The sequence below is a fragment of the Elgaria multicarinata genome, chromosome 8 (assembly GCF_023053635.1).
Source record: "Elgaria multicarinata webbii isolate HBS135686 ecotype San Diego chromosome 8, rElgMul1.1.pri, whole genome shotgun sequence".
In the NCBI taxonomy this organism is placed as follows: Eukaryota; Metazoa; Chordata; class Lepidosauria; order Squamata; family Anguidae; genus Elgaria; species Elgaria multicarinata.
Window position 1 is genome coordinate 380,108 of NC_086178.1, and position 13,455 is coordinate 393,562.

General features: G+C 55.2%; 1 protein-coding gene across 1 annotated transcript; it reads left to right on the forward strand.

Moving 5' to 3' along the window:
• Positions 1 to 7,350: 7,350 nt before the first annotated feature.
• APOD (apolipoprotein D) lies at positions 7,351 to 13,058 on the forward strand. The gene is made up of 5 exons (XM_063131402.1): positions 7,351 to 7,410; positions 9,085 to 9,237; positions 9,478 to 9,599; positions 11,977 to 12,065; positions 12,823 to 13,058. The coding sequence occupies exons 2-5, from the start codon at positions 9,115 to 9,117 to the stop codon at positions 13,056 to 13,058; spliced, it is 570 nt and encodes a 189-aa protein (XP_062987472.1). The 5' UTR covers positions 7,351 to 7,410; positions 9,085 to 9,114.
• The last annotated feature ends 397 nt before the right edge of the window (positions 13,059 to 13,455 follow it).

Sequence of the window (13,455 nt, forward strand, 5' to 3'; positions counted from 1 at the left end):
GAGCCCGTTATTCCGTGTCCTGCACTCTGGGAGGATCGAGAAGAGATCCTGGCCCTCCTCTGTGTGACAACCTTTTAAGTATTTGAAGAGTGCTCTCATGTTTCCCCTCCATCTTCTCTTCTCCAGGCTAAACATGCCCAGTTGTTTCAGTCTCTCCTCATAGGGCTTTGTTTCCAGACCTCTGATCATCCTGGTTGCCCTCCTCTGAACACGCTCCAGCTTGTCTGCGTCCTTCTTGAATTGTGGAGCCCAGAACTGGTCACAATACTCTAGATGAGGCATAACTAGTGCCATTTGGGGAATATTTTGAAATATTGTGAACTGCCCAGAGAGCTTCGGCTATCGGGCAGTATAGAAATGCAATAAATAAATAAATAAATAAATTTTAAACTGCAATTGTGCTGTAGAATTTAGCTTTGTCTGGGCTAAATGTTTTATTGCTGGTATATTAGATGCAATAAGCCACGAAGGGCGAGAGCCACGCGCCTTGCCTGCATCCGTGGGCGGAGCAACTTGAAGCCGTCCAATGAAACGGGGCTGGTCGGGGCTGTGGATGCGTCTGCTGCTGGGACTGCATGAACCGTGGAGCCGAAGTCGCGATGGAGGCAGGTGCCATTCTTCGCCAAGTGTCTCGTAAGCGTAGCGCAGGCGCTACCAAGAGTCCCGCTGCCTCTCCTGGCCCAGGTTGCAGCAGGCCACGAACCACTCAGAAAAGCTCTGCTGGACGGCACTGAAAACATGCAACAGGCAGTGCTGGAGAAGCCGTCTCTCTTGGCCACCTTCACTGTTGCAGAGTAGTTCAGTCATGAGCTCCAACCTGCCTTCGGTCGGACTTGGCATGAGTCTCCCCACCCCCCAGCACCTCCCACTGCATTCTAGCCGCCTTCCGTCTGGCTTTGTTGCCCTGAGGTCAGGAGTATAGCAAGGAGCTGCAGGGCTCTGCTCAGAGGGGGAGGGGGGGCGTTTGGGCACGATCATGTCAACCGCCCGGGCCGTCCCCACGTTCCACCACCCGACAGCAGCGGCCCCTGCCATAACAGCAGGAGAATCCCCGCCACCCCTCCAGAATCCATCAGAATCCATTCACCACCCAAGGGAAGCCATTTTAACAACTCCCCGCCCCCCCACCGCCGCCGCCGCCGCCGCCCCCTTTCAGTTGAGGAAAGGCCATGGAGAGTCTACACGCCCCAGTCGGAAAGCGATCCAGCTGTGACAAGGGGATAGATGTCAGTTCTCCCACGCTCGAACCACAGTGACAACGCCTGGATGTCTGAGTCTCCCGAAGACCCTCCTGAGCCCAGGTGAGGTGCAGTGAGGCTCTTCTGACTCTGCCTGGGCAGCGGGCAGGGCCACCTTTGCACCTGGGCATTGCAGGGGGGCAAAGAAGTGGCAGCATTCCTGGGCCAGGCCTCGGCATGTGGCCTGCCTGGTCAAAGCCAACTGGGGTGAAAGAGGTGCTGCAGGCACTGCTGCCGCTGCCACGGGACTGCCAAGAATGCTCCCAAGCCCAGCAGCTGTTTACCTTTTGTCCTAGGAACGGACCAGTGACTCTCTAATTGGCCTCCTTCCTGTGCAAGGCAGGTGTTGGGTGACTCACCCCTCGCGTGTGTCTTCCAGGGCTGAGCTGCCTAGTCAGAAGGCAGGGCTGAGTGGCCGGCCGGCCAGACAGCTGGCAGGGGTTATCCAGATCAGGCAGACCCCAGAGGAGCCTCACCCCAGCTCTCCCAGAGGCTCCTGCAGCCCTTGGGAGCTCCAGGCTGTTTCCTTTGTGCTTAGTTGGGTCAGGACACCGTTGCTGTGCACCTCCTCCCTATGGGGCATTTCAGGCCCTGGAGGAAACAGCAAGGGGATAAGGGCAGCCACACTTTCCACATCATGTGTGGGGCAGGAGGAGGGTGTTTAACTGCTCCCAGGAGACTCTGGAGGAGGGGGGCCTGGAACAGGGGGAGGCTGCAGGAGATGGAACCCCTGGGCCCGAGAGTGTTCTCAAAATGGACAGGCCTGTGAGGGGCCTGCGTGGAGTGGCCCTTTGTGTGGCCTACATTTCACCCACACCCTTAGGGTTCCAGTTGGTGCCTGTGGCAATTGGGCAAACCTGCCCTGCCCTGCCCTGGTTTTCCAGCTCCAGACTTCTGCTGCCCCGCCCCGCCCTGCCCCGCTTGCAGGGCCGGTGCCAGACTATTTTGCGCCCTAGGCAAGGCCAGCTACTTGCACCCCCCCCCCAAATTGCACGGAAGTCCGAACATGTGCGCAGAGTGGAGAGCTGGGACTGGCTCCCTTTGATTTGGGACCGAGCCGTCTGGAATTCACCCGGACTTACTTCCGTGCAAACTCAACCTGCTATGCAGCCTGGCGTCCCGATCCCTTCCACACGTTTACTCGGGAGAATAAGGCTTCCGAGTAAGGAGGCATAGTTGGATCAGGCCACACTGGTGCCTCCCAGTGCATCACTTTCTCAGATGCAAGTCCCGTTGATCCACACGCGCAGGATTGGGAAGCAGGAGAGTTTGCCTTGCGAGGAGACCACAAGTCCCTAGCTTTCCTGGGGGAAGGGAGAAGGAGTCCCGCTTTCCCACCTGCCTGGACATTGCAGCCTGTTTGAGGGCCAGGGTTGAGCTCGCTGCGTGCTTTTTCTTCCTCTTCTGGCGGCGGCCTCCCGGCAGCTTCCAGGTGGAAGTTCGAACGTGAAGCCGCCACCCCACCCCAGCATCCCTGGCTTCACCTCGTCTGGGCGGGCGTGCCATCTTGCCCACCCAGGCCCAGCTGAATCCTGGGGCTGGGCTGGGCCGGCTCACAGCCAACAACGCACGTGAGTGCTGCATTGCACCCAGCACCCCTTTTACCTTGGCGCTCTAAGCTGCCGCCTGAGTGGCCTCTATGGTAGCACCAGCCCTGCCCGCTTGCCTTCTTTAACCCTTTGCCAGGCTCTCCCCACCTGATGGGTGCTGTGCCTTTCATTTTATCCAACCTTTCTGAGCCAGTGGCTCTGACACATCGGAGGTGGGATTTCAGGATGGGGAACTTTCCCCTATTAATCCACCTACTGATTTCTGTTTGTCCTCCAGCTGTTACGGACACTGCTGGGAAGAGGGCTGGTTGCTGGACGGGTGCCTACTCGTTGGACGTGAACACAACATGGAACACGGCCTCAGTGCGGTGTGCGTGCGTGCGTGAGCCCTTCCCCCTTCTCCTACCTGCGGTTTTTGTCATGCAACTTCTGCCCCAGCTGTTTTCCCCACTGCAGGGTTGCAGATGTTTGCTCACACATCTGGATCCCTACTGGAGAAAATGTGGCTAAGGAAAATTGGAGTGGAAAAGTGTATGTTGGGTGGATGCATTCACGGCCCAATAGCCAAAGCTAAGAATATAAGAACATCAGAAGACCCCTGAGGCTGGATCCGACCAAGGGTCCATCTAGCCCAGCACTTTGTTCACACAGGGGCCAAACAGCTGTCGACCAGGGAACCACAAGCAGGACACGGATGCAACAGCACCCTCCTGCCCATGTTCCTCAGCAACCATTGTTTACAGGCTTTCTGCCTCTGATACTGGAGATTGCACTTACCCATCAGGACTAGTAGCTATTGATAGCCTTCTTCCTCCAGGAATTTATCCAACCCCCTTTAAAGCCATCCAAATTTAAGTTTAACTATGCGTTGTGTGAAGAAGGCCTTCCTTGTATCTGTCCTGAATCTCCCACCAATCAGCTTCATGGGATGACCTCATTTGGTTCTAGTATTATGTGAGAAGGAGAAAAATGTCTTATTCATTCATTCATTCATTCATTCATTCCACAGGTTAGGAAAGGTAGCACAAAGTCCAAGAGCCCTGTCCACCTTCTCCACACCATGCATAATTTTGTATATTTCTATCATGTCTCTGCTCAGCCTCCTATTGTCCATGCTGAACAAACCCATTACATTGGCCATCCTCCAGTCCTCTGGTACAGAGGCTGAGCTTAGGGACATATTGCATATTTTGGCTAGAGGATCAGCAATTTCATATTTGAGTTCTTTGAGAACTCTAGGATGGATACCATCCAGGCCAGGTGATTTATTTGCTTTTAATTTGTCAATAAGGTTGAGAACTTCATGTTTTGTCACCCCTATTTGCTTCAGTTCCTCAGATTCCCTTCCTGAAAATATCAGTTCAGGCACAGGCATCTGTCCTGTATCTTCTGCAGTGAACACCGATGCGAAGAATTCATTCAGCTTCTCTGCAATCTCCCTGTCCTCCTTTAGTGCTCCCTTAACTCCATTGTCATCCAACGGTCCAACTGCTTCCCTAGCTGGTTTCCTGCTTCTGATATATTGACAGAATTCTTTATTTTTGGCCTTGATATTATTAGTGATGCGCTCTTCAAAATGCTTTTTTTGCATTTCTCTTATTGTCTGCTTGCATCTCCTTTGTGCCAGCTTGTGCTCCTTTTCATTTTCCTCACTTGGGCAAGATTTCCATTTTGTGAAGGAAGCCCTCTTTTCTACAATAGCCTCTTTGACACTGCTTGTTAGCCATGCTGATGACCTCTTGGACTTGGTGCTACCTTCCCTAACCTGTGGAAGACATTTTAGTTGAGCTTCTATTATTGTGCTTTTGAGCAAGCTCCATGCATTTCCAAGCCCTCTTGACTCCCCCTTTCAACTCTCTTTTCACTGTTGCCCTCATTATAGAGAAGTTTCCTCTTTTGAAGTCAAATGTAAATGTGTTGGACATCCTGGGCAATTTCCCACTGTGGTCACTGTTACCAACTGGTTCAACAATATTTACCTCTCGTACCAGGCCCTGGGCGACGCCACTTAGAATTAAGTCCACGGTTGCCTCCCCTCTGGGAGTTCCATGACCAACTGTTCCAGAGCACAGTCATTTAGGATATCAAGAAAAATTAACCTCTTTGTCATGACTGGAATATGCATTGATCCAGTCAATATGAGGATAATTGAAGTCACTCATTATTACAACATTTCTTTATTTGGAGGCTTCCCTGATTTCGAAAGCTCTCAAACCCCACCCCACCCCCTTGCTTCTCTGCTCAGGTCTCCGGTGCTTTGCCCTCACAGGAGCTGCCCTGGGTTTGTTTTGCTGGGAGCTTTCATTGTGTCTACTGAGATGGCCTAAGTGAGCTGTTCTGTTGGTTGGAAGGCTGCAAGCAGAGAGGAAAAAAGCATGCATGTGCGTGTGTCTACCTGTGGTCAGGGGCATATTTATTTATTTATTACATTTTTATACTGCCCAATAGCGGAAGCTCTCTGGCTGATGCTTTGCCTTGGCACACGTGGGGAGATGAAAGGCCCGCTTCCACCTAGAGTGAAGAGGGAGCTTTGGGATTGCTCAGAGCCCCGGCTTCCAAAAGGCCTCTTTGAGGTCAATAGGTGCTGACCTCATTACAATGATAAATCTAGAAAGGAGATTTCTCTCTTCTCAGAGCCCAGCCATCTTGCGGTTGTATTTGGCAGAATCTGTAACTACTCCGAGTGCCTACTCCGAGGGAAGCTCGGAGGATGGCAACAAGGGAGAGGGTCTTCTCAGTGGTGGCCCCCCGACTGTGGAATGATCTTCCCGATGAGGCTCGCCTGGCGCCAACGTTGTTATCTTTTCGGCGCCAGGTCAAGACTTTTCTCTTCTCCCAGGCATTTTAACAGCATTTAACAACGTTAAGTTTTTTTTTTAATGGACCCCAGAATTGCTGTTTTTAAATGGATACTGTTGTTTTTATACTGTTTTTATGGTTTTTTTTGTATACTTTGAATGTTTACTATTTTTAATTGTTGTGCTTCGGCTGTGGGGCGGTATATAAATGTAATAAAATAAAATAAATAAATAAATACATAACTCCGAGGAGGCTTTTTAAATCGGGGGACCAGACTGGCTCTGCTGATACTTTCAGGCATAGACCCTTTGTGTCAGTTCGCCCTAATAAAGCCCTCCCCCCCCGCCCCCTGCTACCAAGGCCGTATTCGGTATTTTCTGGCATGGCATCGCACCACCGGCGTTGGCCAGGCAGGCATTGGCCCCAGGGCCTATCGCGATGCCCCTCATCTTTGGAACATCGGTGAGTGCTCTGTGGGAAGGAGCGGCAGAGTCTGCTGGGAGCGCCTTTGGCGGCAACGAGGAGCAGTGGGCCTCTCCTTGATCCGCTTCTGGAGGAGGCATTTGACTTTTCATGTGGTCATCAGTCATTTTTTACATCAGCTAACGAAATACAACTTTTGCATGTGGCACAAATGTTATCTGAGAGCTACACATCACCCCCACACACACCCTCCACCCCTTGGACTGCACATTTTGTGACAGGTGGCACATGTTAAAACGCCTTCCTGCATACGCCTGCCCAGCGTGTGCCTTCTTCCGCCGTTTCCTTGGCTGTATCCCTTGATTCTTCTTGAGTTCATCACGTGAACCCCTCCACGCCCTCCGCTGCAGGCCGCACAATAACCTGCTTGAATCACAGCTCTGCCTAAGGAAACAACGGGGTGGAGTGGGGTGTTGGCTGGAAGCTCCTCCCAAGAGGGTGAGTGGGGGGAAAGCCCCTGCTCCTCTGCCCGCCCTCTCAGCACCCTCCCCTGCGGCTTTGCTTCCCCCAGGCGCAGCCTCAACACCTGCTTTCACAAGTAAGGCTGGATCTAGGCCTTTGCTAGTTCTTCTTTCCCAGTCCCAGTATTTTCCAAGAAGCTGACAATGACCTTCTTCTTAGAGCATGTGCAGAATGCTTAATTGTTGATTGTATTTGTACTTTGCCTTTCCACCAAGAAATGGCACTCCAGATGGCTTACAGAAACAATTGAAATGGATGAATAATACGTTAAAATACAATACAAAACATAACAAGTACAGGAATAGAGAGAGAGAGAGAGAGAGAGAGAGAGAGCACCAAGCCCACCAGATCCACTTACGGCTACAGGCTTCTTAAATGAAGCGGCCTTTACCTGCTGGCAGAAGCGGAGAGAGTTGGGGGCCCAGGCAGCGGAGCCAGAGAAGGGGGAACAGGCCGGCCTGTGTCGTGATGCGCTGGGCCTGACTTACAGTTTCTGAGTAAATGACTGCTTGGTACCAACTGCAGGCAGCTGCTGATGTGGAGAACACAGAGCCCCCCTTTGAAAACGCCATGCCCAGGCGGGAGCGCGCTGGACTGATAGCCACCGCAGGGTGCATGACTTGCAGGCGCTCCAGCTTGGCACCAGTTACTGACTGACCCGCCTCCCACAAACAAATATGTGAATGGGGGAGAGAGAGAGGAGGGTGTGGCTTGCTCAAGGGTGTTGAACCACATCAGAAGAAGGGTGTGGCCTGTGGAAGTGTGAAGTTAGCCAAGCTGACACTGGAGATGCGTATAAAAGGAGCACGACTGCCAGGCACCCAGGAAGCGTTTGCTACGAGAATCTCCGGGTGGAGGCAGCTCAGCGGACAGGCAAGGTAGGCCGGACGGAGGCCTTCTGGCTCCCGGGGAGGCTCTCGGTGGCTCTGCTTTGGAGAGCTTCTTCAAGACACAGGGGTGGGAAGGAAGGGGCAGACACAGCTGCCTTCTACAAAACCTGGCTGTCTGTCCATCCACCCCGGTATTGTTGACCCTGCCAGGGAGCGGCCAAAAAGGAGGGAAGGAGGCAGGCAGGCAAGTGCACTGTTCTTATTTTCGGAGCGTCGACCTGTTAGCCTATCGCAGCTAAAACAGCCAGGGGTCTTGTAGCATCTTAAAGACTAACCGGCGTGTCCTGGCATAGGCTCTCCTGGGCTTGAGCCTCCTCCATCAGATGCACGGAGAGCTCTAGAGAGTTTCAGGTTCATAGACAGTCCATCTGGGGAAGGGGGGATTGCAGGCAGTGCGGTCGGGAGGAAATGAAACGCAGGACACGGCTGACAGTGACAATCACATGATGGACAGCGCTCGTCACATGAACACTTTTCTCTCGCTAACACGTCCTGCATCCGATGAAGGGGACCACAGGCCACAGAAGCTTCACAGGCCACAGTGGCTGGAATGAGTCCGGAAAGAACGGCCAAGACTTTGAACTGGCCTGTCTTTGTGCGTGTGTGTTTATAGGACGGGTGGCTGCTGGTCCCAGGCTGAGCCCTGGCCCTCCCAAAGCACCTGCAGAGCTATGGAAGACAGATGCCTGATCCCGGGCCATCTGCCACCTGCCTGATAAACACATCCCCGGAAACGCCCTGCATTGCGTGGTTCCTGTGGTTCCTGCCACAGGTAGCCACATGGTTTTTGCTAAAACTAAGACTGCCACAGAGGTGCCACATCTGGCTTCACCAGGAGGAAACAAGCCTTAGGCCAAAATGTTCGTCAGCACTCATCTCTGCCTTTGAGCAGGAGTCGACAAGGCTGCTTGGCAAATAATCTGAGATGGTTTTTCATTTGCTTGTTCTGTTTTGCTATTAAAAAATAAGTTATAAATGGGAATACCAGTTTTAAAATCATAGAATAGCAGAGTTGGAAGGGGCCTACAAGGCCATGGAGTCCAACCCCCTGCTCAATGCAGGAATCCACCCTAAAGCATCCCTGGCAGAGGGTTGTCCAGCTGCCTCTTGAAGGCCTCTAGTGTGGGAGAGCCCACAACTCTCCCACACTATTTATTTATCTAAAATTTAAAATGTTTATAGGCCTCCTTTCAGGGCAGGAGCCATCCTAAGGCTGAGCACGACAATAAAATGTGTATCATAAAATTAATAATAATAGTAATAAAAGCAGCAAACATCCCACAAAGCAACGAACATCAGCAAAAGACAGAACCTACAACCCCACTGCAGCTATGACCCAGTCTGATAAAATATGATCAGGGGAAGGGATTAAGTGGAGCTGGTTGCATCTGGGTCAGGCACGTCTCTGGGGTTTCCACACCCCCCCCTCTCTCTCTGGGCTTCCTTGGCCATCCTGGTGCTGTCCTCGTTCTCTTTTCCCATTGACTTTGACAGTTGCCTGGTAGCACCCCAGGTTGTCTTCCCCCGGGGGCTCTTGGCCATGGTGGACCACCTGCCCCGCCAAGCGGACCTTGGAGCCTTCTTGCCCGATGCGTGGATCCCCGGACCGGGGACCCCGTCTGTGCTCGCCTCTGACCCCTTCGCTTTCCCCTTCCTTGCCAGTAGACGGTCTTTCTGCTCTTGCCCATCACCATGTCGGGCAGCTGGAGGGCGCTGCCTTTCCTCCTGGGCCTCCTCAGCCTGACCCAGGGGCAGACCTTCCACGCGGGGAAGTGCCCAGACCCGCCGGTCCAGGAGGCCTTTGATGTCACCAAGGTAGGACAGCCTGCGCGAGCTTCGCCGTCTTCTAGCTTTGCCCTTGGCTGGTTGGACGGCCGGGGCGGCTCGGGGCTCAAGCTGCTTGCCTGCCTGCCTGCGCGGAGGCGGAGGGCGTGATGGCCCCGGGCAGGGCAGAGAGGGGCGGGGGAGGTCTGTGCTGCTGAAGGAGGCGGTGGGGCGGGATGTGAAGCATGGCAGCAACTGGCTTGTTCTCTCCCCCTCCCCCTCCCCTTTCAGTATATGGGGAAATGGTACGAGATTGAGAAGCTGCCAGCCTATTTTGAGAAAGGCAACTGCATCCAAGCAAATTATGCGCTGAAAGAAAATGGAAGAGTTAAAGTGGTGAACAAAGAGCTTCTGTAAGTGCCGACGGTTGGGGGGGGGGCTGAATTCCCGGGGAGAGGAGATGGGAGCCCCGCCGGGGCACGCGCGCCCCCTTCCCGAGCAATGCAGCAGCCCAGGACATCCGTGGGGGCCCTGGCGGGGCCCGTTGGCGCAGCTGATCAAACCGCCGCCTGCCTGCCCAGAGCAATTGGGGGCGGTGGGGGAAGGAGGGGGGGAGCGTGCTGTTCCTTCCCAAAGAGAGCCTTGCCAGCACCTTGCTCTGGCAGAAGGGAGGCCGGCTGGGCGCTCTGGGGTCACCTGCCCTGGTCCGCTCGAGCCTTTCCGGCTGATCCAGGCAGCGGCTTAACTCGTGCGCAGCAGCTGGGAAATAGGCGGCGGCGGCGGGGGTGGGATCGGCTCATTTATGTTCACGGGACACTCTCGCTCTCCAGCGGGCAATGGCGGGGCGGGGGTGGGTGCCAATGGCGGGGGGCACCGGCGGCTCTCCAGGCAGACTCCTGGCCTCAGACCCTGCCCAGCAGCGACCCCCGGAGGGCGTCTCGCGGCTCCCCTCGGCGGCGGGCTGGAGAGCGCAGAACCCGCCCCTCTGCTGTGGGAGGCCCCGGCTCCCCCCATGGATCTCTGCGGACTGGGGAGGTGTGTGCTATTAACAGGCTCCGTTCCACAGACTTGGAGGGGAGGGAGGAACCCCCAAAGCAAAGTGGGGGCTGAGCCACCGGGACACGTTTCCATGATGCGGAGAAGCGGGCGCCTCAGCGGGTCTGGCGCGCCAGAGCACCTGCCCAAAGTTCCCTCCAGCGCGTTCCCACGTCGCTTCCCGGCGCCTCTTGCCTCTGGGACACTTTCTGGGCCTGTTCCCACGACCCAACCAGAAGGCCGCGTTGACCCCGCGTCGCCGTCGTCGTGGGGCTCCGTGCTCCTCCTCCTCCTCCCCTCGCCCGGCCACGTGCAGGCGTTTGGTAGCCATGGGCAGATACGCTCACTGGGGCACGGGGTGGGGGTGGATGGGTGGCGCTGCTTCGCCACGTCCAGGATGCGCGGCCGCGCCCTGGCCGAGAGCTCGCGAGCAGAACAGGATTATTATTATTATTATTATTATTATTATTATTATTATTATTATTATTATTATTATTATTACTATTATTATTTATATAGCACCATCAATGTACATGGTGCTGTACAGAGTAAAACAGTAAATAGCAAGACCCTGCCGCATAGGCTTACAATCTAATAAAATCATAGTAAAACAATAAGGAGGGGAAGAGAATGCAAACAGGCACAGGGTAGGGTAAGCAGGCACAGGGTAGGGAAAAACTAACAGTAGAAAGTAACAGTAGAAGTCTGTTGGGCCGGGCCGGGCCGGGCTGCTCCACCAGCCACTGCTCCTGGACGGGTAGGATCCAAGGCAGGGCTGCAGTGGGCCCCGTTTGCCCGAGGAGTCAAGGGCCTCCCACGCCGCCGCCGCCGCCGCCACTCCTGCCCCGTGGCGCAGGGAGCGCTCCAGGAGAGAGGGCAGCAAAAGGAGCGCTCGCCTCCAGGCGTGTGGCCCTCCACCTGCTGTGGCCTGCAACTCCCAGCAGCCCTAGGCAGCGTAGCCAACAGTGAGGCCTGATGGGAATTGTAGGCCAAAGCATCTAAGGGGCCACAAGTTGCCGCCCCCCTGCCTTAAAGGGTCCACGCGCTTCAGGCAGGCGGGTGCGTGGATGGGACGGGAGGACCCCCAAGGCCTTGGCCCACCCCCAGCCTTGTCAGAGCTCGCTGCTACCTTGGAGCTGATCTCCAGGGTGCTGCAACTCCCGACCGGCCTGGCCTGGCCTGGGGGGTCCCTGCTGCGGGCAGGTTGGGACAGGGCGCGGCCGGAGGCCCCCCAAAGCCAGGAGCCCTAATCCTGCCTTTTGCCGTTGAAGAGGCACCCGGAGGAAATGGAGCTGTTGGGGCTGAGGCCTCAGCCGGTTTGGGGAGGGGGCTGCATCCCCCCCGAAGGGTCAGGCCTGCCGCTGCTGAGGGCTCCTGGGCCCGGGCTGCTCCTGGCGGTGGGCAGCAGCCGTTTTGCTGGTGGAGGCTGATCTGGCCCCTGAGATGCATCCTGTGGCTAGTTATTTATTTCACTTCTATGCCGCTTAATAGCCAAAGCCCTCTGGGCGGTTTGCATTCAAGCTCGGCTACTATGGCACACTCCAGGTGGAGCTGCCTTTGGGTTGACACAGGTGGTCCTGACGTGTTTGTCCTTGCCCTTGCTTTTGTCTGTTCGTTGACTGTTGGCAGTGTATTTGTGGGTTAAGTGGACAGAGGGGAGGTGGCCAAGGTCCCCAGGCGAGCTTTGAGGCAACAGTGGGATGCCGCCCCCCAAAAACATTCACTCACCTTTTGAACCTCTTGCTCCCCTGTCAGCTTGGACGGCACCGTTAACCAAATTGAGGGAGAAGCCTTCCCAGCGGACTACAATGATCCAGCCAAGTTGCAAGTCAAGTTTAATTGGTGTAAGTAACTGCTGCTGAGAACAGGTGGCCCATGGTCCAGAAGGCGCTGTGTCAAACCAAGGACCCCCCTCGCCCTGATGCTCCTGCTGGAGCCAGGATGGAGGCTTCTTTACTGGCATGAATTAGGAGGAGGAGGGAAGAGGCCGTCCCTTACGGCGCAGTGCCTGCTTGGCTTGCAGAAGGTTCCGGGTTTGGTCCCCAGCTTGGGTGGCAGGCCTTGGGAGAGGCCCTCTCTGCCAGACAGCCACCCATTGCTGCCAGTCAGGGCAGATGATGCCGGACTGGACATAACTTGAGCTCCTCTTGGCTGCTGGCCACCCGTCTCGTCCCTTTCAATGCAGGCTGGAGCAGCTTTTAAAGAAAGCTGCTTTATGGTGCCAGTCAGAAAAGGCCACATGGGGGGGCGCACGCAAAGAGGCCAATTTTCCCTGGGCCCATGCATAGCATACATAGTGGGGGGCTGACAAGCACTGTGTGTGTGTGTGTGTGTGTGTGTGTGAGAGAGAGAGAGAGAGAGAGAGAGAGAGAGAGAGAGAGAGAGAGAGAGAGAGAGAGAGCCTCCCCCTCCCCTGCAATTCCATGGCCCTGGGGTTCCTCTGGGTGGCCCCGGGCCCCACCAGGCTTCCGTGTAGCCACAGCCCTTGTGTCCGAGGACGGGCTGCAAGGACTCACTCTGGAGAGTGGATCCTCCTGCTGCCCCAGTGCCTCTAGCCCTGCCAGCAGCCCCTGCCCTTCCGCTGTTTCTTTCTCCCTCTAGTAATGCCTGCGTCCCCATACTGGGTCATCTCCACTGACTATGAGAACTACACACTGGTGTACTCCTGCACTAATTTCCTCCGGCTCTTCCACGTGGACTTTGCCTGGATTATGTCCAGAACTCGCCAGTTGCACCCAGAGACGGTGGACCACCTGAAGAACATCCTCCGGTCCTACAAGATCAACACTGCTCGCATGAGGCCCACGGACCAGATGAACTGCCCTCCTGACATGTAGCACGGACTGGCCATCCACGGAGCACGTCTGTGGCTTCTTTGCCAGCTTCTTTGTCTTCCAAGCAGCAACTCTTTCTGCAGCGCCGTTTGCCAGCTCCCTGCTGTTGGGCGGGACTGGGGGGTGGGCAACGGCCTGTCCCCTTTGCCACCTCTATTCGCACCAAAGAGGACTTCGTAGAGTCCTTCCTCTATCCCCCGCTGCCGTTTCCATGGTAATTTTGGGCTCAAGATTAACAGAGGGCTCCTTGATGTTCAGCTGCCTCCAGGGATTCCTGGAAGGTGAAGGAAAGGCTGTTGATGAGCTGGGCAGCAGGACGTGCCGGGGCAAAACTAAATTCCAAATTCTCTTCGGAAGAAGCTTCAGTTTTTCTGCTCAGAATAAACCGTTAAGCAGTTTG

Bases quoted from the DNA above. Each gene is read 5' to 3' on its own strand.
- APOD (XM_063131402.1), top strand. From the start codon at position 9,115: ATGTCGGGCAGCTGGAGGGCGCTGCCTTTCCTCCTGGGCCTCCTCAGC. The intron at 9,238-9,477 runs GTAGGACAGCCT...CTCCCCTTTCAG, and splicing joins AGGCCTTTGATGTCACCAAG to TATATGGGGAAATGGTACGA. The intron at 12,066-12,822 runs GTAAGTAACTGC...TTCTCCCTCTAG, and splicing joins GCAAGTCAAGTTTAATTGGT to TAATGCCTGCGTCCCCATAC.